This window comes from Lytechinus variegatus, chromosome 3 (assembly GCF_018143015.1).
Source record: "Lytechinus variegatus isolate NC3 chromosome 3, Lvar_3.0, whole genome shotgun sequence".
Lineage (NCBI taxonomy): Eukaryota > Metazoa > Echinodermata > Echinoidea > Temnopleuroida > Toxopneustidae > Lytechinus > Lytechinus variegatus.
The window spans coordinates 52,566,556-52,592,024 of record NC_054742.1 but is presented as its reverse complement, the minus strand read 5'-3'; the positions used below and the strand labels follow the sequence as shown (position 1 = coordinate 52,592,024).

Genomic DNA, 25,469 nt, shown 5'->3' with positions numbered 1-25,469 from the left:
GATGATCACTTAGGCTTGTAAATGATATCCTTTGTGACATTGAACATCAGTTATTCAATTTTGTTTCCAAAGATAGTTGAATCCTTCAGAGGTCATGGTGTTCGAAGCAAAGCATCCTTCCATGGCTGAACTTGTGGATATCAGCTTACATATCCATCCTGCTTTCTCCATTTAAGGAAAGTTGATAACAATGTCATCCTAGCCAAGATCTTTCAAAACAGTTGATCGTTCCTCAAGAATGTACTTCAAGCAAGAATGTACTTTTTGTAAAGTGATGAAAGAGTGGTCTGCCCCGCCCCAACCAACCTTGTGTAAATGGTTGATATTGAAGAGCTAGGAAGAGAGATACTCTGTATTTGGTTGGTATTTCAAGTCAAGGAAGAAGCACATAGGATTTTAGTGCACTGTTCTTAATTCGATATAGAACTATATTTCTGTCGCACCAAAGTACGAGACAGACAATTTCTTGATTAGATAAAAAAGAAGGTCAACTGCCAAACTCTTTGATATCAAGCTGTAATTAGACTGCTATATATTTTGAAGTTGTGTTGTCTAGTTGTTTAGGGAAATGTTATGCTGTGATGAGAATGCATTTTAAAAAGTTTTAAAATTTCAGTAGCAACTGAAGCCTATGAAGATTTGAATACAAAATTTCTATTACAGTCATGAGAGCATAAAATTTGGTGCAAGTCAGTGAACTTTGTTAGCCTGTTCGTGTTTTCATTTCTCGTGCAGTCCTTCCAAGATTAAAACTGTAAGCTATTCTCTCGAATATTTTTGAAAGGGATTAAATGGAGTAATAAGTAGCTCAGTGCATTGTAGCTAGCTTACAGGAAAAATACCAAGCACTTCTTTGCTTTGAAATTGTAGATGTTCTCCAAGGAGTGAGAATTATTATAAATTTTTAAAAATTGTTCATAAAAGCAAAACTCCTGCTGTTGTTGGTCAAACATGGGAGATTTGAGCTATATTGGGCAAATTATTTCTAGACATATCAATTTCATTGGCTGTTTAAGCTTCAGTTATCTGTTGAACTACTGCAAGATTTTTGAGAACTTTTAGGGAGAAATAGAAAATAATGTTTTTTTATTGCAAAATGAATAGAAAAGGTCAATAGAGTATACAGTCAGTTTGCTATCATGCATTTAGCATAGATCACTTGGGCTGGCCAATGATGCAATGATGTGTATCTTGATGAGGGTGTTTTTAATGAATTCTGATAAATGGTATACTCACTCAGGTATGAGATATCAGATGTAGGGGTGTGTATGTCAAGGTCATCTTAAAGGCTGTGTCATGAATTCATATGATAGTATGATTATTACCTCTCTCTTTTTTGTGGTAATTTGATATGAATCCTTTCATTTTACCCTCAATAAATGAAATGAATCACTTAGCAAAGGAAGATTTCTTTATAAGACAAGATCCTGATAACAGTATGAATGACAATGTACACGTACCACACTTTGTCATTGTATAGGAGAAGTTTAGCCTCACAATTGTAAGTTAGATAAAATTTAAAAACATCTGCATGAGGGAATGATAAAGGACACTAAAAACTGCAACGGTGTAGCATTATGATTATTTCATTCTTCCAATCAAGAAGAAATGAATCATAATTGACATTGTTTAATGAATCTGATTGTGTATATGTCCTCAAGGAGTGGAGACCAGTAAAAGCCCTTTAATTGTTGTTATACATTCTCCTGTACCCATTCATTTATGACAGTCAAGTATCTATCTTCATGTATGTATCATATGCTTTCTTGGAGTTGAACTCTCACTGTCACTTCCAATACCGCCTCGGCGTGACATTTCCAATTCCTACATTGCCAGTGGCGAGCAAAGTTTGTTCATCGTGTCGGGATGGGAGCATCTGTCATTCAAATTTAAAGACTCCATTTCGGTGTTGTGCAATGCTTAGTTCCGAATGCAGGAGAATTCCGATCTCAGCTAGACTTGGCTACCAGGAGTTCCTTTGAGGCTACTGAACTTTGTTGTCTTTGACGATAGCCCCCTTCATGGGAGATTTGGTCACACTGCGAATCTCTGCAACACATGCAGTTTATCAATCACAGTAGATCAACAAAAACATTCAACGGTGATGTTCAGAGCTATGACAAGATCTATACCACATTACATGTTTCGTTGCATGTTCGTCATTAGAGAAATTCAATGGTACCATGGCTTCATCATTTCTATTCCAAAAGAATGCTAGATATTCAATTTCAGAAATGGTTATCAAAAGAATCAGGCATGTCCTGCTGGGATATTATGTGTTTTACCTGTGGTGTACCTTTAAGTTTATCTGAGGAAATCATGGACTCTTCTCTATCTATAGTCTGTAAATTGGTTTTATGGGGGGTTTTTACCATGGCACCCCAGCTAGTATTAACATGATCATATATGGGTCAGAATATGTTTCTACATTTCATATCTCGAAGCAAATGCGCTTACCAATGTTGATTGGTTTAACCAATTCCCACCATTTCAGGTCATGGCAGCGCAGTACCTTACCAGCAATCACTTAATGGGATCTAGATCAAGAAGATTGGGTTAACTAGGAAGTGTGAGAATGCCAGTAGGAAGACCCAAAGATATGTTCTGAGATTGCCTTTACCCTATCATTTATTAAAAGCACTGATGCTATTAGTGGGAATAGTTCAAAGAGGTTGTGATTGTTTGTGTGAGAGAGTAGGTTCAACCGCTTTGGAGTTCATGACAAGTTCACTTCTTACAAATTGCATTTCTTTTTTTCTTTTTCAATATTGGTAGGGCATAATGTGCTAATGGGTCTAGTGAACATTGACTTTTTCATACTAATGGATATCCTATTCTTGGATACACTGGACAGGGTGGTCTTTTAGCTCCTGTCTTTTGCCACAATCACTCTGATATGTAGCCTACAAGATAATCATTTTTGTTTCTCAATTTTTCTCTTGTTTCCTTTTCTGTAAACAGTAAACATTGGTTCATCACGCTGGTACAGAACATTATGACTCACTTTCAAATTAAGTCCTTTATGAGAAAATCAATGACCAGTATGTTTTGTTATGTTTAATGGAAATCGATTCATGTCAATCACATTCCCGAGATATCTTAATTGATCCATAAATGTGTTTCTTTTGTGTCTGATTCTCTCTGGCCCATATCTGTTTTGTAGTAGTAGGGTTACTGTGTAATATCAGACTGCCCCCTCAATGGCACACAATCAATCCCACCACAATGTGTGTTTAGATGACACCAGAACAAGAATCAATATACCAGTGGTCACACGATTGAAGTAGTTTATTGGTTGGCTTTTATTTTGCGTTGTTGAGGAGGGAGAGAGCTATATTGGGAGGCAATAAATAGTGGTGTTGTCAATTTGGAAGAGAGGTGTAATATCATGAGATGGAAATGTACTAAGGGATTGCGGTTGGGAGCCAAAGACAAGGTAAGGTGGCAAACAGAAGTCAGGGGAATCAGGTGTGAGAACAGTGAGGTGTGGCCAAAGAAGTGTCTGTCAAGGAATGCCACAGTGGCTGGGAAGTGATACTAGTCTGTGTTGGGGTGTATTGTGGCTTTACCAGGGAAAACAACACTTGACCGATGTGCAAGTTTCACAAGTCTGCTTCTAGTATTGGAATCTACTATCTTGTAGAGCGACCCGCAGCTATATTGATGTAGGAATAATATATGGGAATAAGAAGATTGGACTTGCTGGCAAGTAGGGTAATAGTAGTGTTTATATTCCAGATAAAATATTGAGTGTTTATCTGGGTAGGTAGTCATGTTCTCCTGCAAATTCTTCCAATCTTTCTATACCTGAACAGTGCATGGAAAGGTCATTGTATTCACTCTCATCATCTCATAATTTAGAGCTAAATGTACATTTGTCTTAATAACCTTGTCAGGACTTGTCAGGAAGCCAACTAGGCAATTAATCTTCATATTTAGCTACTGTAATTGGTTAAATCATACTGGGTGCTCGGTGTATTTTAATTGATTTTTATTCCATAGTTCCCCGCTATCTTTTTCTTTTTGTCTTGTCTAATGTTAATGAAATATAAATGACCTACTGTGAAGCACAATAATTTGAAATATTACTCTGTTAAATTGGCCCCTTGCTATAGCAAGATTATGTTGCCGTTGCATCTTTATCGGATATCCTTAAAGCTTTGTTTTTCTTTGGAGGGAGACTGGAATAGACAGCCAGATGTATCAGGGACTACTGTAATTGATTGATAAATGAGGTAACAATTACCTTCTCATTAGTGAAATACCACTGATGACCTTTTGTTGTTGTTAGGACAAGATGAGACTGGGTTTCTTCTCTTACATTGATCAGAAAAATGTTAATGGGGCATCCTAAGTGATGTTGGTAGCCTCCGCCTTATCTCCTCGGTCACCTTAGCATTTAGAGTAAGGATATCTTGTAATGATTTGAAGACAATTCAGATTCTATTTCAGACATGGAGATGTACGCAATGTGCAATAGGAGAAATGGTTTATATTCGCCTAGACATAAAAATGAAAATGCTGCCATTTTCAGATTGTCCAGAAATTGTCAAAGAACCTCCCACCATTATGATAGATATGATATTCTCAGTGGGTTGGTTAGATGATATAGGTCATCTATTTGTGTGCATTTAATTATTCCACTCAATCACTTCCCCTCTTCTCTGTCTTCTCTTGCTTTCATTCATGTTGACCCCACAATAGCGAGTACTACTGTACATTATTATGTGAGAAAGAGGTGGGAAATTCTTTGGGACAATTGAAGCCCTTGAGAGAGAGAGAGGAAAGAGAACAATGTGTTGATCCAACAATAGATGTATTCATACCCCTCCCCCCTCTCTGTTCACTTTCTGTGGAGCAAAGATTACCGTACCTTTCCAATGAAGCAGTAATGCATTCTGCACGTACAAAAAACAAGCCCTCTGTGGACCATGGATGGGATGGTTTCCTTCCTGCTGACATGGAAAGCAGCACTACAACTTCCAAATTCCATGACTAGCTTGCATAATGACCACTCCCCATATCTTTTCTATGCCCAGTCTTCAATGTACAAATCTTTAATTATAAAATATGATTTTTAAGGAATCCAACGGGAAATGCTGAATATACCTGACAGCCAATTGAATGACTAGCTCAGCACACTGGATCTCCAACAGTGGTCGAAAGTGCACCCCTTCCCCCATATAACACCCACCCCATTTTCAACTTTTTCCATTGCGAATAGTACGGTAAATTGACTCCGTCCCATAAACCCGTGCTTTAATACAATTAACAGGTTGTTACTTTAAATTAGTTTACTGATAACTTTAATTAGTGTTTGTCTGCCAACCCTTTGACCATAAAAACAACACAGTTCATAATACACACAAAAAGATAGACATGAATGTTTGACTTGGGGATCACATGTACCTGTATTTGTGATTCCTTGGTTGAAGAATAGGCTATTGATTGTCTGAAAGACATTGAATGTTTAGTCATGGACCTAGTGGAGCATATCCCACCTCAAGATCTACTTTCAGAAGCTGTAAGTTCTTGCTTGGCTGCACTGTTCTTGGTCGTTAGCTGAGCTGTGAGTCAGTGGAACTACTTTATTTAAGGAAGTCAGAGTGACCGAGATGAAATTCAATTGATCATAGTTCATCAGTTTTAGCAATATGAGGATCAATGATTCTTGGAAATGTTGAGCAGTGCGTGATGTCATATTTAGAGCAGATATTGATTATAATTATGCTCCTTCATGCAGGATCCTATCACAGCTATCATGGTATTTTTATTAAAGATCATATTCGTTGTGACAAGAAAAACTTACCATAATAGAATCATTAATATAGTGAATTCAATTTTGTATTTTTCTTTATTTCCTTGCAGGTGAAAGACATCAGAGTGCTGCAACCTGATCCAAACTGACCATTGTCCTAATGCCCAGCTGACATATGGGTGACCAGTGCCAAGGGTCCATGGTGGAAGACAAGAACTATTTCCCAAGAACTTCGCTCTGAGGACTACTGCTCATCCATCTCCATCTTCCCTCTGTAAATGAGGTGACAGAAACAGTGTTCTGACAGCTGGAAAAACAGTCCCATTTCTCTACAACTGCTTTCTGTGCTTCTGTTCATGTTGGAGGGTACTTGGGAACAAGCATGCTTTGTTGTCTGTCCATGCTGCTTCAGAGGAGGAAATAATTGGAAGAATTAGCAGAAAGGGAAAAGAGGATTAACATTGACTTGTTAAGTTTTTTTTTATCCCCCAGCTCTGTTGAATCCAGAGCTTTTTTTTCTTCCTTCCCTACGTTTGGTACTTCTTACCACCAAGCATTAGCAGGAAGGCAAACACAAAACTTGTTGGTGTTTGCTTGTGGATCCATGTAAGAGGTGTTAGAGGAGGAATTATTACAACTCAAGCTGGAATTATTGTTGTTCAAGTGGAGAAGGTGAAGGGAGAAACTCAGTAATGATGGAGTCTCACTCAGGACCACACACATTTTTAACAGTACTACTGCTGTTTACCGTACTAGCAGTGATGCTTGTATCCCTAGGACAAGCACAAGAAATCAACGCTGTGTATAGGGACTGGTATGAACCCCAAAGCAGAGACAATCTTGAGGAATCTGACGATGCGCCGGAGCCGAGCTTCGGGGTGTGGAAACCGGTATCACCAGGGTGGGGTATACCTGATACGACGGCGACGGTGGGAGTGGCATTCAGCCTCAAGATACCCAAGGAGGCTTTCAGAGGAGATGTAGATAAGTATTTGGTGAGTAATGAGATGGGCTCTGTAGTCTTGGCTGCTTCATCAAGTTATGGTGATTATATTAAATGAGAATAGTGTAAAATATTTAGAGTTACTCTGTAGAGGCCTATTTACTTCAGATTCCAATAAGAGTCACTGCTCTGGTGGTACATTGCTGCCAGTCCACTGTCTAGCTTCTTGTTCTTTTCTCCCCATTTCAAACAATGACTGATCCTTATACTTGATTATAACTTATCTTCAGGCATACATATATGTATAAGTACATGTTAGTCAAAATTTAATTTCTAGCAACATGGATTCTCCCAACTAATCAGTTTATTATGATCCTTTTCATTATGGGGCCTATATTCTAAGTTTATTTGATAGGCCTGTACCACATCCCTTTCCATGTGTACTATTTTGGACGATATTTGCTGTTGCTTTTGGAACCATCAAGTCATATCTTGATGCAGCCATTTTGGCATTGGTTCTACACCTGTGATAGAGTTGAAGCAGGGTGGAAATTCTGCTGGATTCTTCACAGTAAAGCCTCAGGGATAGGTAATGTTACAGTGGTATAAGGTTCAATCAGGGAGCTCTTTCATTTCCAGTTGATGGTTTGCTTCTGGAATGGTTTCCTGCTTGGATGCTTTCTTAATATAATTGGACCGACACCATGAATGTCTCCATGGAATCTCTCTGGAAAATGCAATCTTACCGTCTGTCTCCGGTGAAAGTTGAGAGTAGTGTGGAGCCAGATTGCAGACTGTGCATCTGCATAATATTTGGTCCCCCTCTCACTCCACACACTATGCCTCTTACTTTGTATTTGGGTTGGTGGGGGAAATTTCTCGCATTTTAATTGATGTAAGATTTACCCACTGGGATATCTCCACTTGTAGTTGAAAGTCGTACTTAGGTTAGGCCTACATGATATGATATATTTAGGCCTACACTTTATCAAACACGTCTAAGAATATGGCCATTATATGTCATTAGTACTCACAGAAGATAGCATGCAAAATAAGTCTTTGTTATTTCATATACTGTATTATATTATCTTGATAACTGTAATGTGAGTATGCAGGTGATATGAAAAGCCTCTCTTCCATTTTGCATTCCAATAAGGTTATGCATGGGGTCATCCCATTCATGAGATTGCCCAATACCTGTTTGCCCCCATACAATGGTCCCACTGGCTTGTATAATGAAACAATGCGCTACCATCAAACAGATCTCTTCTGAGCTCAATTGATTATGGGCCATTGATTCTCTGTCTTTCAGGATGTCCTCCCTGATAAACCTTGCCTTTTATTCATTCTCTCCCTTGATGTCACAAGATAGAAGAAAGTGAAAGGACTATCTTAAATGGTAACAAGACCAGTTCTTGGCTCATTGAATGGGATGTGTTGTTATTGCTCCCTCACCCTGTCAGGCCAAAGAGTGCCTAGGTGGTCAATGGAAGGATTCAGACCAGGAGGTCGTTTGATAAAGATATTTGTAAGTTAAGAGCGACTCTAAGACCGAATGGTGATCCTTACGCGCTAAACCATCGCCAATGAATATACCATTTACCACAAAAAGGGATCACCAGTCATTAAAGTCGCTCTTAACTTATGAACAGCTTTATGAAACACCCACCTGATAGTCCAGTCAACTCCATTCATACCATCATCCCAACGGACATTCATAGACAATCATTCTAGTTATTACATTTTGACCTCTCCAGAACAGATTGCTTCTGTCTGAATCACACAGACTCTCCAAACTGCAATCAAAATCAGTTTAAATTGCCTTAATTCTTTACTCCATTACCACCATCATGGAAAGTAAGATTGCCACTGAATAGCAAATGTAGTAGGGGTATCAGACATTTTTCAATAGAGTTTGCTATTGAAATATCTAAACATGCAGGGTAGGGTGCCCTGTTTTATGCAATATGGAAAACTGAGAAAATTCCCAGAATTCACATTATTTCACAGAAAACTCACAATTTTTCAGGCAAAAAAAATTGAACATGTGGAAAGAAAAACAGTGAAAATCACGAAAATCAAATGAAATAAAACAAACCTGCACAGAAGTAAAAAAAAAAAAAATATGTTCAGTATTTCACATGTGTTTGCCAAGCTTAAGATTTTCACTATGTATAATTGCTTCATCACAAATCACATGTTCACAACAGATCACCAAAAAGCACAGAATATGATGTTAAGAACACCGGAGAACACGAAATTGACATTTTAAAAAAAAAAAAAAGTCAAAGAAAATTGGGATCTCTTATTTAGGCCCGTTACTGTTCTGAGGGTGATTTTGGCAGGAATGGGAGCAACCTTTTTTGTAACAGGAAATTTATCCTTAATTTTTCACTTTATCATTTAATTGGATTGAAATATAAAAGTTTTAATGGCATAAAATCACCGTATTTTTTTTTTTTTTTTGGGGGGGGGGGTATGTTGTCAAAATGTCGACCCTGAAACTCTGAGAGCAGCTTCCCACCCCCTCCCCTTTTGTAGTGGTCATGACAAGACCAGTGACAAATCTTTTCTCAGCACAAACGGAAGTATTCATTGAATGGAAGAATGGGCTATCAAAACGGTCCAACACCCTCCCTCGATCCAATCTGAATCTTATTAATAGATTTAATCTAAAGAGGATTTCGCACATAAATCTTACAGCTCTCCTGTTAAAAATGGGAGTAGACATGGTGGAGTCGGCATTCATACCATTTTTATCGTGATATGCAACTGGTTTGCAAATAATGTTGCTTAAATCCCATTTAAGAGGATGAAATTGATTTACAATTACAATCGGTACTGGTACAAGATAACATAGGCTGGCAATCGGTTCAGGATTTAAGTCTTATCAACTGAAGAGAAATGATTTTGAAATATTTCAATCACTATGTAATTGCAGTGAAGCATAATATTTACTCTAGTGATTACCTCACATAATATGTAATGTTTATTTTGAATGTAATGTGATCGTTGATCATCTATCAAGGTTTAAATAATTATTGTCTCTTTCATCTAGGCCTGTAGTATAATTCGAAAATGTAGGCCTAAAATGGTTGCATTTTGTAAAATTAATCTGTATTTAGAAAGACAGAACTTAAAAGCATGAAGACAGAACGCCTGACTGTGTCACTATCAGATTGCATTTTGCTCCATCCATATTACTGACCCATTCAATATCAACATCATTATGCACAAGTCCTGCTCCATTGTTTAAACAAGCCTGTTGAGAACACAAAGCCCACAGTCCATTTATAGGGCTATCACTCTCCATTAAAATGCAGACTTCACTACCATATACACCCAATGAATGAATGCCTGTCTATGCCATCTACATGTACATAGTCTATCTTTTGTTTTGATTGTTTACCCTCAGAAATAAAACATAAGGTTGCCCTCTTTGGCTTTTGGATGTAGATTTTTTTTTCAGTGATTAGGATTGTTACAATCCAGTCAGTCACTTGTAATCAGGTTGAAATATTCAATGAGACTTTTTTTTCTAAGGACTTAAGTTTTAACAGCATGGATGCCGCCGAGGATGAAATGGCAATGGGACATTTAATTAAAAGTCAAATTCAAATTGTTTTATTCTTTCAAACTGACCAAATTTCAAATTCAAATTGTTTTATTCTTTCCAAATCCACCACTAAAGTCTTCAAAAGTCAAACCTTTCTCGGGGCAGGTGGCTATCTTGTTTCAGCATCACTCCTAATTCTGCCTTTAAATTTTAACACAAAATCTATATTCTCCAGTTTAACAAAATATACATGTATCATGTATGTTATGTGCAAATCCAAGGTTCCTTCATGAAATGTAACTGACATTAAAAGTACAGAGAAATTTTATCGCCTTTGAGAAGCTTGTTCCCCCCCCCCCCCCATCTTGGATTCAAGCCTTAAGGCATCCATATGAAAACATATTTTCCCTTGAGCAGTTAAGCCTATTATTTCATTACTATTTCATTTACGAGTTGTTGTCCATTTACTGTGCCATGAGTCATATGAAAATAATGGAAGAAGTTGCCGGTGTGTTTGACTCACGCTGAGTTGGTGGGACGACTGCAGGACAGATCTTAAAATCAATACTCCATGATCTGTGTGTTTCTTCTGTTATTGAGTAAGAGTATAGGATTTTCTTCAGGATGGTGCATTTAAATTCTGAAAGATTCGCAGTCATGGCAGCAGGTTCTCTTATTAAACTTTGGGTTGTTTTTATTTTATTTGACCAAAACCACCCATTCCATTGAAATGCATGTTTTGTTTACTTTTTTTAAATTAATTTTTGAGGATTAGATCTTTATTGCATTGCTTTAATTTATGAAATTCAAATAGTTTTATTATTTTGTTCCTATATTTTGGGATATTGTTTTATTCTTGCATAAGGGAACCTTATCTACAAGCATTCTGCTTCTAAGGTTTCCTCCACATTTTCATGCACTTTATTCATGTAGCATATTTGAGATTATATTTCATATTTATCATTTGTATGTGAAGACTGTTCATCATAATTATGTTATTGCCAGTACATGTATATCAAAGTTTTGTAAAATTACAGATTTGTGTAAGTAAAACCTAATTAAAAAAATGAAATATAATTTTTGCTATCCAGAATCAAAGAATTCATGACTGCAGACTGTCTATGAATTATTACAGGCCAGGGTAATAAGGACATGGGAAAGTCCACTCTTTCCAGAAACTGTATACAGATGTGCCACACATGTAGAGAGAAAGTCACCAAGTTCAGTCAGAATCTCCAGTCTGCACAGTTTTGTAGCAGTATGGGCATCTGACTTCTAATTTCATTCACAGATGTTCAGATTATTACAAAACCGTACTTTAAGATGGGCAAACAAGGACTTATTTTGTTGCGAAAAAAAATCTTGTAACTACATATGTTAGTTTACTTGTCAAAATCAGTATCTTGTCACTTCTCACTAACAAGTTGGGGGGGGGGCTTGGAATACGCAATTTAATTTGTTTGATGGTCGTTGGGTGTTGACAAAGTGGTTGTCATCCCTGCGGAAGCGTAACTCGTCCACCAGATTGTGGACAAATATATCAGTTCCCAATAGCAGCCATTGTTTGTGGCAGAGCATGGATGTGTGCTTGGCACTGGAAATGAAATGAAGGGAAAGTAGTAAGCAAGATAATGAAAATGATTGTACATCCCTAACCTTAAAACATCAAAGGTTAATATCACAAGATGTTCCAATTCGAAAGGGGAAATGAGCTTCCTTTAAATATAATTTCCCACTGAGTTATCCTGATCATTTTTCAATAAAAATATTTTGGGGTGAAAATCTATTCTGTTATTTTCATTCTGTTATTTCTCATTGAAGGCCAAGCATTGCATTCATTACAGACCTATATTGGGGTAAAATCTATTCTGTTATTTTCATTCTGTTATTTTCTCATTGAAGGCCAAGCATTGCATTCATTACAGACCTGTTTTGTGTTATCATAATTCAAGATTTATTAGATTGTATGGAATTATATAAGAAAGTGCTTAATTTGCTTTTGGATGTTTCTCCATGAATTATGCTCTTTTTTGGGGGGGGGGGGGGTGCTTGAGTCAAGAACCAAATTTTCTATTCTCCTCCAAGGTGCAGTCCAATATGATACATATCCAATCAAATCCACTGGTCCATATGCTAAACCTTTCCCTCAGGCAATGCGAGGCAGGTTTGTGATTGATAAATCATATAATCAGCTTTGAGGAAAGACACTGCTCTCTATTCCTACATCGCTTACTTCAAAGCTGGATAGTCATATGCTTTGGTTTGTATATGTTTCTTGTTTGTATAAGTCCTCCAGGCCTTAAAGAATAGTGGTATACAAACAGCTACAAATGTTGTCTTAATCTGCAGTACATGTATATTGTTATCATACAGAAGGGACCCTTTGAATATTTTCATGGCAGTTTATATACATGATTTTAAATGGGATGAGATATTGTGTTTTTTATGATAGCAACAAAATATACATGTATGTCAACCTCTTTAATGTGGATTGTAGATTTTTGGAAATTGAAATAGGGCATATGTGGGCTTTTTGGAAAGAAACTTGTAGGCAGGATAGTAATTTTTCAAATCTTGTGTCTTTTTCACACATATGTTACACAATGTTATTGTGTAGTTGATGTAAAGATGTGTAGCCTTCTTGCTATGATAACGTCAATCTGTCTCACTAGATAAATCTCAGCTTTGAAGTGGCCAAGTGCTTCACACTTGAAATTTCAATTCACTCTTTTACATATCTTTTGAATGATTGAAACAAGTGTAAATTTCCAGCAGGAACATAAGAAAACCCTGAATTATTCTTGAAGACCAACTTGTTTTTTCCAGAGGAATGTGACATTTTGAGTAGTTTTGCATTCTGCACCAATGAATCATGTCTGTCTAAACTTTTTTACACTGGCCCTGATGTGACCTTACTGAAAGTTAAAGGTTTTTATGAATTCCACCTGTGCTCTCTGTTCTCTATACATTGTAGATGCTTTCAGGCCCACCCAATCACAAAAATACCTTTCAATTGACAAGAACCTGTAACCTCAAGATACCCTACGATAATTTTTGCATTCATACCCACCCATACAAGACCTTTTTGAAACGAGTTCTAAAAAAAATGTCATAATTCTGAGAAGCGAATGAGGTTCATTGCATTTAAAGTTGCCACCTAATCTTTGCTAGCTAGCTAGCAAATAAAGTGCTCATGGCATCCGCAACCCATGATCACTGTGATGAGAAAGTTTTCATAATTTGCTTTCTCGCTGTAAGAATACCTGTGAATAATTTAAAAGTTCATATTAATTGGCAGATATTGTTGGGTATATGAAAGTCTATTTTGCTTTTACACTGGAAAAACACCAGGTATTTCAACAATATTCTGATCAAGGTGGACTATGGAAAATTTGCTAATTTGAGCAGGTCTGAAAACCTCTTAGGTTGAGGTACAGAAAGCTCAAATTATCACTGCCAAACAATTGTAAGTGGTTAACTGCATAGTAACTGAGGTCAAGTTTCAACAAACACAACCTCTTTGCTGGAGTTCCTTTTTCCATTTTCTGTATTTTCCACTCTTTCTTTCCTTATCAATACTCTTTAGGCATTTTCATTTTGTATCATCTCCCTCCCACTTCGAAACAATGACTCTATTTACCATCTCCCTCTTTAGCTTCTTTCCTCACTCCTGATTCTCTCTACTTGGATTCAATTGAATCACAGAAATGATTGGTCTCTCAACAAAATCGGAAATAGGTTGCTTATGTTGATTTTGGGCAGAATATTTAATTACTGATCTCATCCTCCCATTATAAAGTGGGTACGTCTCGTTGGTATTCATGTGATATAGGCCCATTACCTGTGAAATTGCATTCAAGAGGTCAGAGTATTGATAAGGGCTAGAGAGGGCAGTATTCAACTTTGGGGTATGGTGTACATTGAAATAAAATACTTATACTCCAATGTGTCATCAAGATGACTTTGAAATAAATTATTTGAATTTTGATTAATTGTTCTCAACTTCTTTTTGTTTTCCTTCTTTTTAATTTCAGTTAAGAGAAGTCGGGGCCCAGTCGCTTCCATCATGGCTGAACTTCAGCAACAAGACGCACACACTTCAGGGAATCCCAGGAAAAGAAGACCTACGCCAGTACTATATCTCAGTGACTGCATTGGGAAAGGTTACCAATTTTACCAAGGACAGCTCAAACACTAAAGATGTCTTTAGCATCAATGTACTGCCACATGACACACCACAGACAAAGAACACAGATCAATCTACATCCAAACACAAAGAAGGAATTGTGGTTTGTCCACCAGAGAAGCCAGCTGTTCGAGCAACTATCATCTTGGATGCTGACTGGTCAATGTTAACACCGCAACAGAGAATCGATATGGTATCCAAGATGTCCAAGTATTCCAGAATACCCATGACTGCCTTCAGGCTTCTTCCGGAGAAAGATGATGTCAAGGGTTATCAAGCCTTAGCTGCCGGCAGTGGAAATGTTGTCACTGCCAAACATGAAGGGTTGTCATTGAGTTGGGTGGTTGGATGTGGTCGGAATATTGAACAGTTACCAGTTGTTACCATCCTAGAGGGTGCTTCAAAGGATGGCTCTATGGCTGAGAAATTAAATTATGACATTAAGGGTTGGCATGTCAGTAGTAATACTCCAATCATCAAGAATAGAGTCAGAAGACAAGCCCCTCTGATGGGAACCCCTATTCCCACTCCCCTCCCAACAGGTGTACCTAAACCTACAGAAATTCTGTCCACCTTTACTCCATCTACTCATATAGTCCCCACAGAGAGCTCACCTGTTCTGAGTAGTATGATTAGAACAGCAGGTACTCAAGACACCATGACAATGACTGTCAAAGAAACTTCCACTAAAACAGGGAAGGTGTCTATTTCTCCAACAGTCAAAGCATCAAAGACATCTTTCTACAAAACACCTGTGATAACTCCTACGCCAACACCGGCTGTGACGACACCAGTCATGACAACTTCCGAAGCACCTACTCGCACATTCAGTCCACCAGTTCCTTCAATGACGTCCACAGAGAGCCTAGTGGTTATGCCTACATTGACATCAACACCTGTAGCCAGCAGTCCTGTTGAAACAATGGCACCAACATCAGTTGTCATCATGCCTACTCCAACTAAACCTGCTACAACTCCATCTGCAGTAACACCAGAGCCAACTGCACCACCAGAAACAACTCCACACATTAACAAAGGACCAGAGATTGTCCATCCGATTGAAAGGATAGATGTCATTGCTAGAGTTCCTTTTGTGTTTGTAGTCCCAGCAGACACCTACATGGATCCAGAAGATGGCAATACCCGTAAGCTGTCACTTATGCTGGTTGATGCAGATGGTTCAATCCTGAGCCCTGATTTCTGGCTGAAGTTCGACAAGCAGAAGCAAACAATATTTGCTTACACTGAGGAGGTTCATGATGTGGAAACTTACGTCCTGGTTGCTCAAGATAAAGAAGGTGTTGAATTGCGAGATGCCTTTGAAGTTCATGTCTTGGAATCCAATGCAGTACAAGAGGATCCACCTCCAGTTGCCATGGGAGCAACACTTAATATCGACTTTGATGAGTTTATCAACAATCCTGCATTGCAACTTGACATCCTCAATAGGATAGCTAGTGTCTTTGGTGATCCTGATGCTAGTGCTCTGACAATAACTGGTATACGACGTGGTTCAGTCATTCTCTCTTTCACCAATAATACCATTCCAAAGGATACATGTCCTGTTGAGTTGATTGAAGAACTCATGAAGAAGCTTGTAACAGCTGATGGCAAGCCAACGCAAGCTCTTATTGATGCATTTGCTCCTAATTACACTATTTCTGGTGTTGAGGCGGCTCCTCAAGGCACTTGTGATGCAACCACTCTAGCTCCTACGACTCCTGCCACCAAGGCCTTCCCTCCTCCTGTAGATGGCAATACAAAATCAAATGATGCATGGATTACCAATGTCCTTCCAGGTGTCATTGTCGCATTCATCATCATCCTGGCAGGTATTGTGGTATTCATTCTCTACCGCAGGAACCGAAAGGGAAAACTCTCAGACGAAGACCAGAATACATTCATCAACAAAGGAATCCCCATCATATTCACCGAAGAGTTGGACGAAGCCGACAAACACCCTTCATCGACACCGTTAATCATGAAGAACGAAAAGCCACCATTACCACCCCCAGAATACTCTGCTGATGATGGAACAAGACAACCTTTGATGAGTGACCATAGACCTACAGATGATGCAAACAAGCCATCAATGCCCATGGTGGATCTAGGGGGTTCTCCTCCTTACGAGCCTCCACCACCTATAACACCTTCACCACCAGAGAGTAGGAATTCCCATGCCCCAAGCACGACGCGATTTCAATCACCACCTGCCTATGTTCCCCCTTAACCTCTTTACAGCTGTTGGCCTCATGATCCTAGAATCATTGTATCACTTTCTACATAAACAATGCCTTGATGATTTATCCTCATATCATCATTCTCTACATGCAGTCTAAATAATCCGTTTAGAGACAAGAGATCAAACATTATCAGAGGAAATCATCCTTTCTTGAGGTTTCTTGAGTAAGAATGGTTAATGTAAAATTACTTGATACTCATCTCTAAGTCTATGTTCATAAACTCAAAACTAAATTGAACTGCCCGGCTTGTGCTTCTCAGGCCATGTGTATAGTATGCAAAGAGCATCCCTTGAGACATGTACTATCATTCATGTGAGTTTTATATTTAACCTGTTAATTTAATAATCATTTTAGTACCATGTTCCTGCAAGTGTCAAAGCTGTGTACAAAGTAAAATTGTGCTATGAAAATGAAAGCTTGTTAGTGTAAGATGTCGATGACTCTAGTGGTCATGATGTCTTCGGTTGTGCTCGCTTTCATGCTAAGGAGGTAGTTTTTAACTGATACAACATTATCTGTGCCATAAAGAAATATGTAAATGGCACTGGATTCTATTTAAGTACAAAGTCTACACACATTTCAAGGTTGTATGATATTCTTCCAGTGGTCAGGCATGTATTCAGTCACATGTGATGCAATCATTATGTAAAGCCTTTGCTTGCATGAAAGAAGCAAGCAGTAGTTTACCTGCATTTAGTCTAGAGTTAACATGTACTTCCTGGGCATAAATGATATGTCATTGCAATATTGACTTCTGATTTTTTTTTTATATGTATATACCTGTACAGGTGTAAGAAAGATGTGATAGAATAAATAAACTTGAAGGTGACAACATGATGGAACAATGTTGCCTGTTCATGTTTCAGATACCTTTAGTTCTTTCATTGACTGTTACAAACCATGGCCCGTATTCTGAAGTAAGGTTTAACTTAGACCATGGTCTAACTCTGTGCTGAAATTATGGCAAGCCAAACATGTCAGCATTTTGTTTACATTGTATGCTTCTTTTACTCTGCTCTTTCATAATTTTTAACGGTGAAGACAACTATCATACTCATCCTACCCAGGCAGTTAAGAATGATTTAAGAGCCAAGTGAGCTGATTCAGTGAACTTCTAGTTGGAGATCTGTGTCACAGTTAGCTATCCATAGTTAAACCACAACTTTAGACCAGAGTTAAAATCAAATCTGATTTCAGAATACAGTCCCATGAAAACAAAATAGCATCATGTTTGCATTGATCAGCATCATCTGTCAGCTTATTTTGTACACTATGCATTATGTATTTATTAATAATGAACATGAAGTCATCATATATTATATTTTTGTCTCTTCTCTCTGTCACATTATAGTCATTACAGCAATGAGTTAAGATATTCAGGCAGGCATCATTCATAGTGCTTGTGGTAGTGTATTTTCTGAACATGGGGATCAGAAAACACACATTTTTGCGTAAATGATAGGAAAGTGAGAGATTAATTTGTAGTACAATGCACAACTCATTCCTGCATTATATACCTATATATATGCAAATGAGATGGATTAGTCCTTTTTTGTTTGTATATTAATTTGTTATCTTTGTTACAAAACTACATTGTTTTATATTGGTTTATACATCATCCACTGAAGTCATATGGATGCTTTTGTTCAGGAATCTCTTTTTTAAGTCGATTTGTAATATGTATCAGGTGTCTAGTTCTCTTGGAAAACTGAATACCTTTTGTCTCAAGACTCATGAGGACAGATGAAATATTGTACATAATTAGGAATATGAAGATCATTATGTCGAGATTACTCATCATTGTGTATTAAAGACAGCTGTGTAGCCATATCTTTCATTCATAAATTTGTAAAGCATAATTTGATCACATTGCACGGTCTTGCAAGCCAAGTCCTAGTCCTAATTGCAACAGTACTCTGTAGTCTTTGGCAAAGAAGGCCAGATAACATAGTACTCTTTACATGATTCTAGTACTAATTCTCGACAACTTTGATGAATGTACTACTTTGCCATTGCATATTTTCCATATTAAGTCAGAGAAAAAGAATGTAAGAACAATTGTATTGTGTACTATCTGATGTAATGGCTTGAACAGCATTTCATGCGATGTTACCTCGAATAAGAGAATTCATAACCATAGTGCAGCGTGTAGCATAGTATATCTTAAAGCAGAATAGCTTTCTGAAACTTTTTTGGTACACAAAGGAAAACAGAGAAAATGATAAATTGATACTTGAGCTTATTAGAGTTTAATATTTGTCTACTTTATTTAAGGTTAGATTGGAGTTGAAATGATTGTTTGAAAACATTTTTATGGTTGTACAGATTGCTTGACAAATCATGAAAAAATTATGTGATAAAAGAAGAGAGTGCTGTTTATCTGTGGTGTACTAAAGAAAGCACACTGGGATCTGACTGTGATTAAAGAAGTGCATAATTATTGTAGAAGAAAAAAATATTGATTATAGCTTGTCAAATCATGTGACATGTGAATCCTTTTCTTGTCATTTGAATTTAAAGACAATACATGGAATTGACACTTTTATGCCTTTTTTGTAGCTGAACTGATAGGTTGGGAAGAATGATATTTGTCAGACTATATACATATTACTATATGACATGATTCAATTAAAAAAAATCATTGTAGAATTGTAGGAAAACATATACTAAAATGTTTCAATAGCCTTGATTTTCTTGAAAGTAAACATATTGTCTGTTACATTTTCTTTGTCAAGAGCCTGCAAAACTGTAGACATAAATCTCATAGTATTTATGTTTTATAAGAAGATAGTTACTGGTAAATAGCATGGAACTATTTGTGGTTTTCTAGAATTACAGCACTTTGCACTCTTCCAATTTCTTTTATTCAGATAGGAACTTGAGAATGTTTAAATTCTTGTTTGGTTTTGACACTTTTTATCTTGTAGTTCATTTTGATTTGGCAGAATATGAAATGTAGCTTTTTGTATATAAGATTTCTTTCGTTGTTATTTGCTTATCAGTGACAGCGATTTGGATATTTCATGGAATTGTGTGTGTTTTTAAACAGAAAGACAACACATAGTTTTGTGTTTGATGACGTTAAAGGTATTTATCAAGACAAAGTTCTGAATGTCCCCCTTTCTATCATTTTTTTATTTAAAAGAGTTATGTATAAGGATCAAAGGTGCTTAGATAAAACAACTTGTACATATATTTAAAACCAAGTTTTGTTTTAGCCCACTTTCACTCAGATCTTTGATTTGTGTATGATTTTTTTTTTAATATATATAGTAATTTTTGAGTGACCAAATCTCACAGAAAATAATTCTGAGGGATATGCATAAATTTATTCATATTTTACAGCCTTCTATTTTGCACAAGAAATACTAAGCATACTAAGTTTCCATGAAGATGAGAACTCTTTGTAAAGAGCAAGGAATTTTGTTAACAATAGTATATTAGATAAGAGCTGCTAGTTTATTCTTGGGGATCGTTCGTAAGTTCAGAGTGCCTTTGAGAATGACTGTTGATCCTATCTTGCAGTAAATGATATTCACCATTGAATGTTCATTGGTGATTATTTAGCGTGTAAAAAATTGTGCACCAGTCGTTCTTTAGGTCGATCTTAACTTATGAACAACTTTATGAAACACCCACCAGGTTTGTGCTGCCAGTATATTTTTATCAGCAGTAGTATAATGGATAATCAATTAATTCCTACTTTCTGTTTAGCAAAATAAGGTTTTGATAATTCATCCTTTAAATGCAGCAAAACTTAAATGACAACATTATTTGAATTACATGGCTGTATTTTCTAATATTTCCAATGTGATTATTTTTTAAAGAATTCTTTGATATTTTTCTGCATGGTTCCATTACCTGCAGAGATATTTGTAGTGTTTATCAGGGGCTGCGGAACCAGGGGGGGAGGGGCTTCAGCCCCCCCCCACTTTTTCCAAAACCTTGTACAGAAACGTAAAAATTGGCATATAATTGTGATTTTTAGCATGGTCAGCCCTCCCCCACTTTTGTCTCAGCCCCCCCCCCCCCCTTTGAAAACCGTTCCGCAGCCCCTGTTTATAAAAGACACCAGATGATTATAAATGGATGATAACTTGTATGAAAGAGAGATAATAAAAGGCAAAAGTTTGCCTGATTTGTGTGCTCATACAGGATAGTCATTAAAGGAATCACACATATTTTAGATTTATTAGAACCATATAGTATTCATCAAAGAAAATATGTCAGTTGTATTCAATTAAAATCTAATATCTATAGGGTAGCATGTACATCTTGTAAAAGAAGACTTGTAAAATAAATCATTTTCAGTTAAATTTACATAGTTATGATCATTATATATATAGTTTTCATTTTTTTATGGAAAGACTTGCTGCTTTGTCATATTTTCTCACATTTTTTTCATCAATGCAGCCAAAAGTGATAGTTTTTGTGTATATTAATTTTTGTACTCCAAACTTGCCGATCATAGGTAACCTACGTTGTGCGGCCCATTTAGTATTTATCAACCTCTATTATGTACATGTATATGTATGTATGTTTGTTTCTATTGTAATGTTCATCAATAATGATTAAAAAAAATAATAATGAAAAAAAAAATGTGCGTTGTCACTTGTGTGATTGTGATTTTGGAGGGAATTTTCTTAACAATAATCTAGCAGGTATTGAAATGGGGGGGGGGGGCAAAAAGTAGGAAAGGCAGAGAAAGAGGGGGATGAGGAATGTATAGTGGGAAAGAGAGTGTGTGAAGAGGGGTAGATTAAAATAATGTAAAGTAACTGCAGGATTATGCAGTGTGTCCCAGAATATAACGAGATCGAGACTTATTTATGTTTTATCATAACTTAATCACAAACCTCACTGACATTATTACAAAGCCTAAGATTCTATTTTTCATCTACTGCACTCTAAAAACAAATGGGTAAAAAATGACTATTTGATAGGGTCAGCTGGGTGCAACTGTTATTCTAGCTGTAATTAATTATTTTCTAGTATTTTAGAACAGAGGTTTTCTGACTAGAAATATCAATTGCACCCAACTGACTACTGAGCTAGTCAATTTGACTGTTTTTTTAAGAGTGTATGATTTATAATTCATGCATAAATGAGTAAAAAGGAAAAGGTACCAGAAAATTTTATTTTACGGATGGTACCTAAGATTCAAAGGAAAATCACATACTGTATCTCAAAAGTTCCATATTTGCTATTTAATGTGATAGTCAAGTCCACCCTAAAAAAATATTATTTAAGTAAATAGAGAAAAATCAAACTAGCATAATGCTGAAAATTTCATCAAAATCGGATATAAAAAAGAAAGTTATGACATTTTAAAATGTTGGTCATTTTCCTCAAAACAGTGATATGCACAATTCAGTGATATATAAATTAGACAGTCGATGATGTCCTTCATTCACTATTTCTTTTGATTTTTATTGTTTAAATCATACAATACATGTATTTCATTTTTAAACGTATTTAACAATATGGACTAACTTGAATGAACCGTGTAGTTTTAAACAATGCTAATTCCACAAGTTCAGGGAGGGATTAGTCATTGTCTTACTTGATAATGAGGAGAAAATTGAAATATTTCATATAATAAATACAAAAGAAAGAGTGGATGACGTCATCAGTCTCCTCATTTGCATACCGACCAGGATGTGCATATAATTGTTTTGTGAAATTAAGCAAAAATTTGAAATGTCATAACTTTCTTATTTTACATCCGATTTTGATGAAATTTTCAGCGTTATGCTTGTTGGATTTTTCTCTTTTTATTAAAATCAACTGTTTGTTGGGGTGGACTTGTCCTTTAAACGAAGAATTCCAAAGCTCCGTTTCTTTGAAATAATGCTTAAATTTCCATAATTTCATTAAAACCATGCCATTGCAATATGAAAACGCATATTATGGAATGCAATCAGTATTTTTTTTAACGCAACTATGCTAGGATATCTTCTTTCAATTAGCAGATGTACAACTTTCGAGACTAAAATTTTCTTTATGAAATTCAGATACCATTCTGCCAAACTTTTGGTAGGAGGACCTGTACCCTGTCTTCAAATTTAATTTACTAAACGGGGGAAATAAAATGGGGAAGGAGAGGAGGAGAAAAAAATCGATATGTATAAGCATGGACCTACTACAACATGGTATGAGGAGGCCGAGGTGGGGGGGGGGGGGTTAGACTGTATCTTTCAGGTTACCATATTTTTCGCTTCGCGTTTGCAATGCCTGTCCAATGATATTGTGTATGAGAGGAATAAATGGCACTTCAAAATGTCCCCTTTTCAAGTTAGTATACCACCAACACTTCAGTAATCATCTCTCATACATACTGAGGTTTTATTATTTTGTTTGATTACATACTGTTCGTGATTAAAAGAGGTGTTCAACTAAATGTCACATTTTCAGGTCTGAATATCAGGGGGAAAAAATCACCGCGGTGCGCGCATGTGATTAGTGAGATCCTGTTCATGTCGGGTTTTCAGGTCTCGATGTAAACATAGAGTTGGATAAAATAATATCTACCTCTATGGAATGTAAAGAAGTTTAATTCAGTTCGCGCTACGAGCTCTCATTAGTTCTTTAGTGAGGTACGTTCTGTTCATATGATTTTTTTTTCATTTGGCATATATTCAGGTCTGAATATCAAAGCTTTTGAGCTCGCGCTGCACGTACGTTTGCAATATTGGATTTTGATATCCTCTTCAAGAAATCTCCCCCCTCCCCCCCAAAAAAAAATCTGGTGTTATCAAAACTTATTAGCTCACACTGCGTGTTTGTATCTTGATTAGTGAGATCAACTCCTTGGTGAGATAATTCTATTCATGAGTTTTAACAAAAAGTCCGATTAAAGGGGAACTCCAGGCTGAAAATGATAATGGGGGGGGGGGGGATTGGCAAGTATACTGGCGTATAGATTGCGAGGATGTCTGTTGTCGGATGGGGTTGCTTGTCAGAACCCGAATGATATTGACAACACAATTTTTTTTTCCATTTTTTTTCAACAATATTATTGTTAGGTAATTTACATTATATTTCTGAAAGTGATAGAGAAATATAAAGGTCTCGGTATGATAACCTCACCAGGGGTGTATTCAGGATGTTCTAAGGGGGGGGGAGCACATTTTCCTAGGAAAATTTGGATAAGGCATAAGCAAATTATAGAAATAAATAAACATTTTCCCTAAAATCTGAAGGTCATTTGTCTACGAAAAATGCGACAAGCAAAAAAAAGGGTTTCTCTACAAAATGAAGTTCATTTTGTTCCACGGAAAATTGGACAAACAAATAAAAAAAAGGTCCTCCCTTGTTGAAGAAAGAAAAGATTGAATATGACTCTCAGGGGGGGGCACAGGCCGGATGTCCCCGGCCACCCCCCCCCCCCCCCTCTGATCTGCCACTAAACCTTACATATATAATTTGTAACCATCAGAGATAATTTCTTGATAAAGAAGGAGAAAGACGGTTATATATAAAGGGCCTAAGTAGTCAGGGTTGCAGAATTACGGGGGGGGGGGCGCTTTAGCCCCGCTTTTCCCCCTAAGACATGTACCGTGTACAAAAACATAAACAAGACCGTCTGCTTGTGACTTTTTGCCGATGTAATGGTCACCCCCACCGTTCCGCTCCACTTGAAGTTGTGAGAAAATAAAACGGGAAAAGGAAATGATCTATTTGAAAAAATAAATAATTATATAAATAAAGGAAATTCATATCTGATGTGTAATCAGTTTGTATCATGAGAATCGGGGTTACACAAAATTGCTTTAGATAAAATGGATGTTTAAACTCCAACATTCTACGGTTGAACTGCTTTTTTGTTTTTTTTCCAAGCGCTTCTGGCCTGTCTGACCTTGGCATTATGTAGTCTAAATATGAATACCCCTGTATCATCGAATTCTCTCCTCAGGTAAAAGCAGTCCATGAAAAACACGAGTATACAAGTTTCTGTAAATGTTGAAATATAAGACATGATAATGGAGTAAATAATTTGAAAAGGGTAAATATGACCCAGAATTATTGAAAAGAAAAATCAGTTATATTTGATAGCGAACTAATCTACAAGACTACTTTCACAACAGAAGCTAAGCTGATCGAGTTCCGTGACGCGTTGTCTGGAAGTATGGAAGGCGAAGTGTTGCAAAATGTGAACGGAGCGAATTTGATGTGGAATACCGTGAGATTTTTAATGTTTCCAAACGACGTGTAGATCAAGTTCCATGGACCTGTAGTAGGTCCATGCTCATTCTAACAGTAGAAGGTGGATACAGCGACCAGGCTAATTCTTCAGTGTAAATTCACTCTAGATGTTGCAGTGTGAGCAAATATCTACTACAAGCAATATTCTTTGGAGTTTTGGGAATGGGGCACTGAACATATAGGCCGATATTAGATGGAAGCTCACAACTTAGCGGCATCCAAGCCTAGCAGCATCCAAGTAGGCCTATAACTTGCATGGAAAACGACGGTCAGGGATATGGGGTGGGGGATTGGAGAGTTGGAGCAACACTTTACTCTCTCTCTCCCACCTTCTCTCTATCTTTCTCGCTCTCAATCCCCATACCACAGTGCTGATTAAATTTGGTAAGGCTTTATTATTCTCATTGACAGGCCATAAGGACATTCATTTTTGTTGGCCTATAGGGAAGATAGGACACCAAATTTAGAAAGCTCTTAATTTTTCATAAAGAATACATAAAAATAATCCTTAAGTCCTAATAAACATAATAAAAAATATTTAAAAGTTACAGAAATTCCATATAACTTCTGAAAAAGTG

The 25,469-nt window shown here is 36.8% G+C and overlaps 1 protein-coding gene across 4 annotated transcripts in view; it reads left to right on the top strand.

Annotated features, from left to right (window-relative positions):
• Positions 1-20,506, top strand: part of LOC121411331 (dystroglycan-like) — a 37,216-nt gene extending 16,710 nt beyond the window's left edge. Inside the window, exons 1-3 of one of the 4 annotated variants that reach the window (XM_041603998.1) lie at positions 3,336-3,436; positions 5,869-6,753; positions 14,292-20,506. In XM_041603998.1, the coding sequence (XP_041459932.1) occupies positions 6,451-6,753; positions 14,292-16,673 (2,685 nt within the window). In that variant the 5' untranslated portion in view covers positions 3,336-3,436; positions 5,869-6,450 and the 3' untranslated portion in view covers positions 16,674-20,506. Of the gene's footprint in view, positions 1-3,335; positions 3,437-5,603; positions 5,765-5,868; positions 6,754-14,291 lie in introns of those variants that run through there. The other 3 variants (XM_041603999.1, XM_041603996.1, XM_041603995.1) reach the window with 3 other exon arrangements.
• Positions 20,507-25,469: the final 4,963 nt, after the last annotated feature.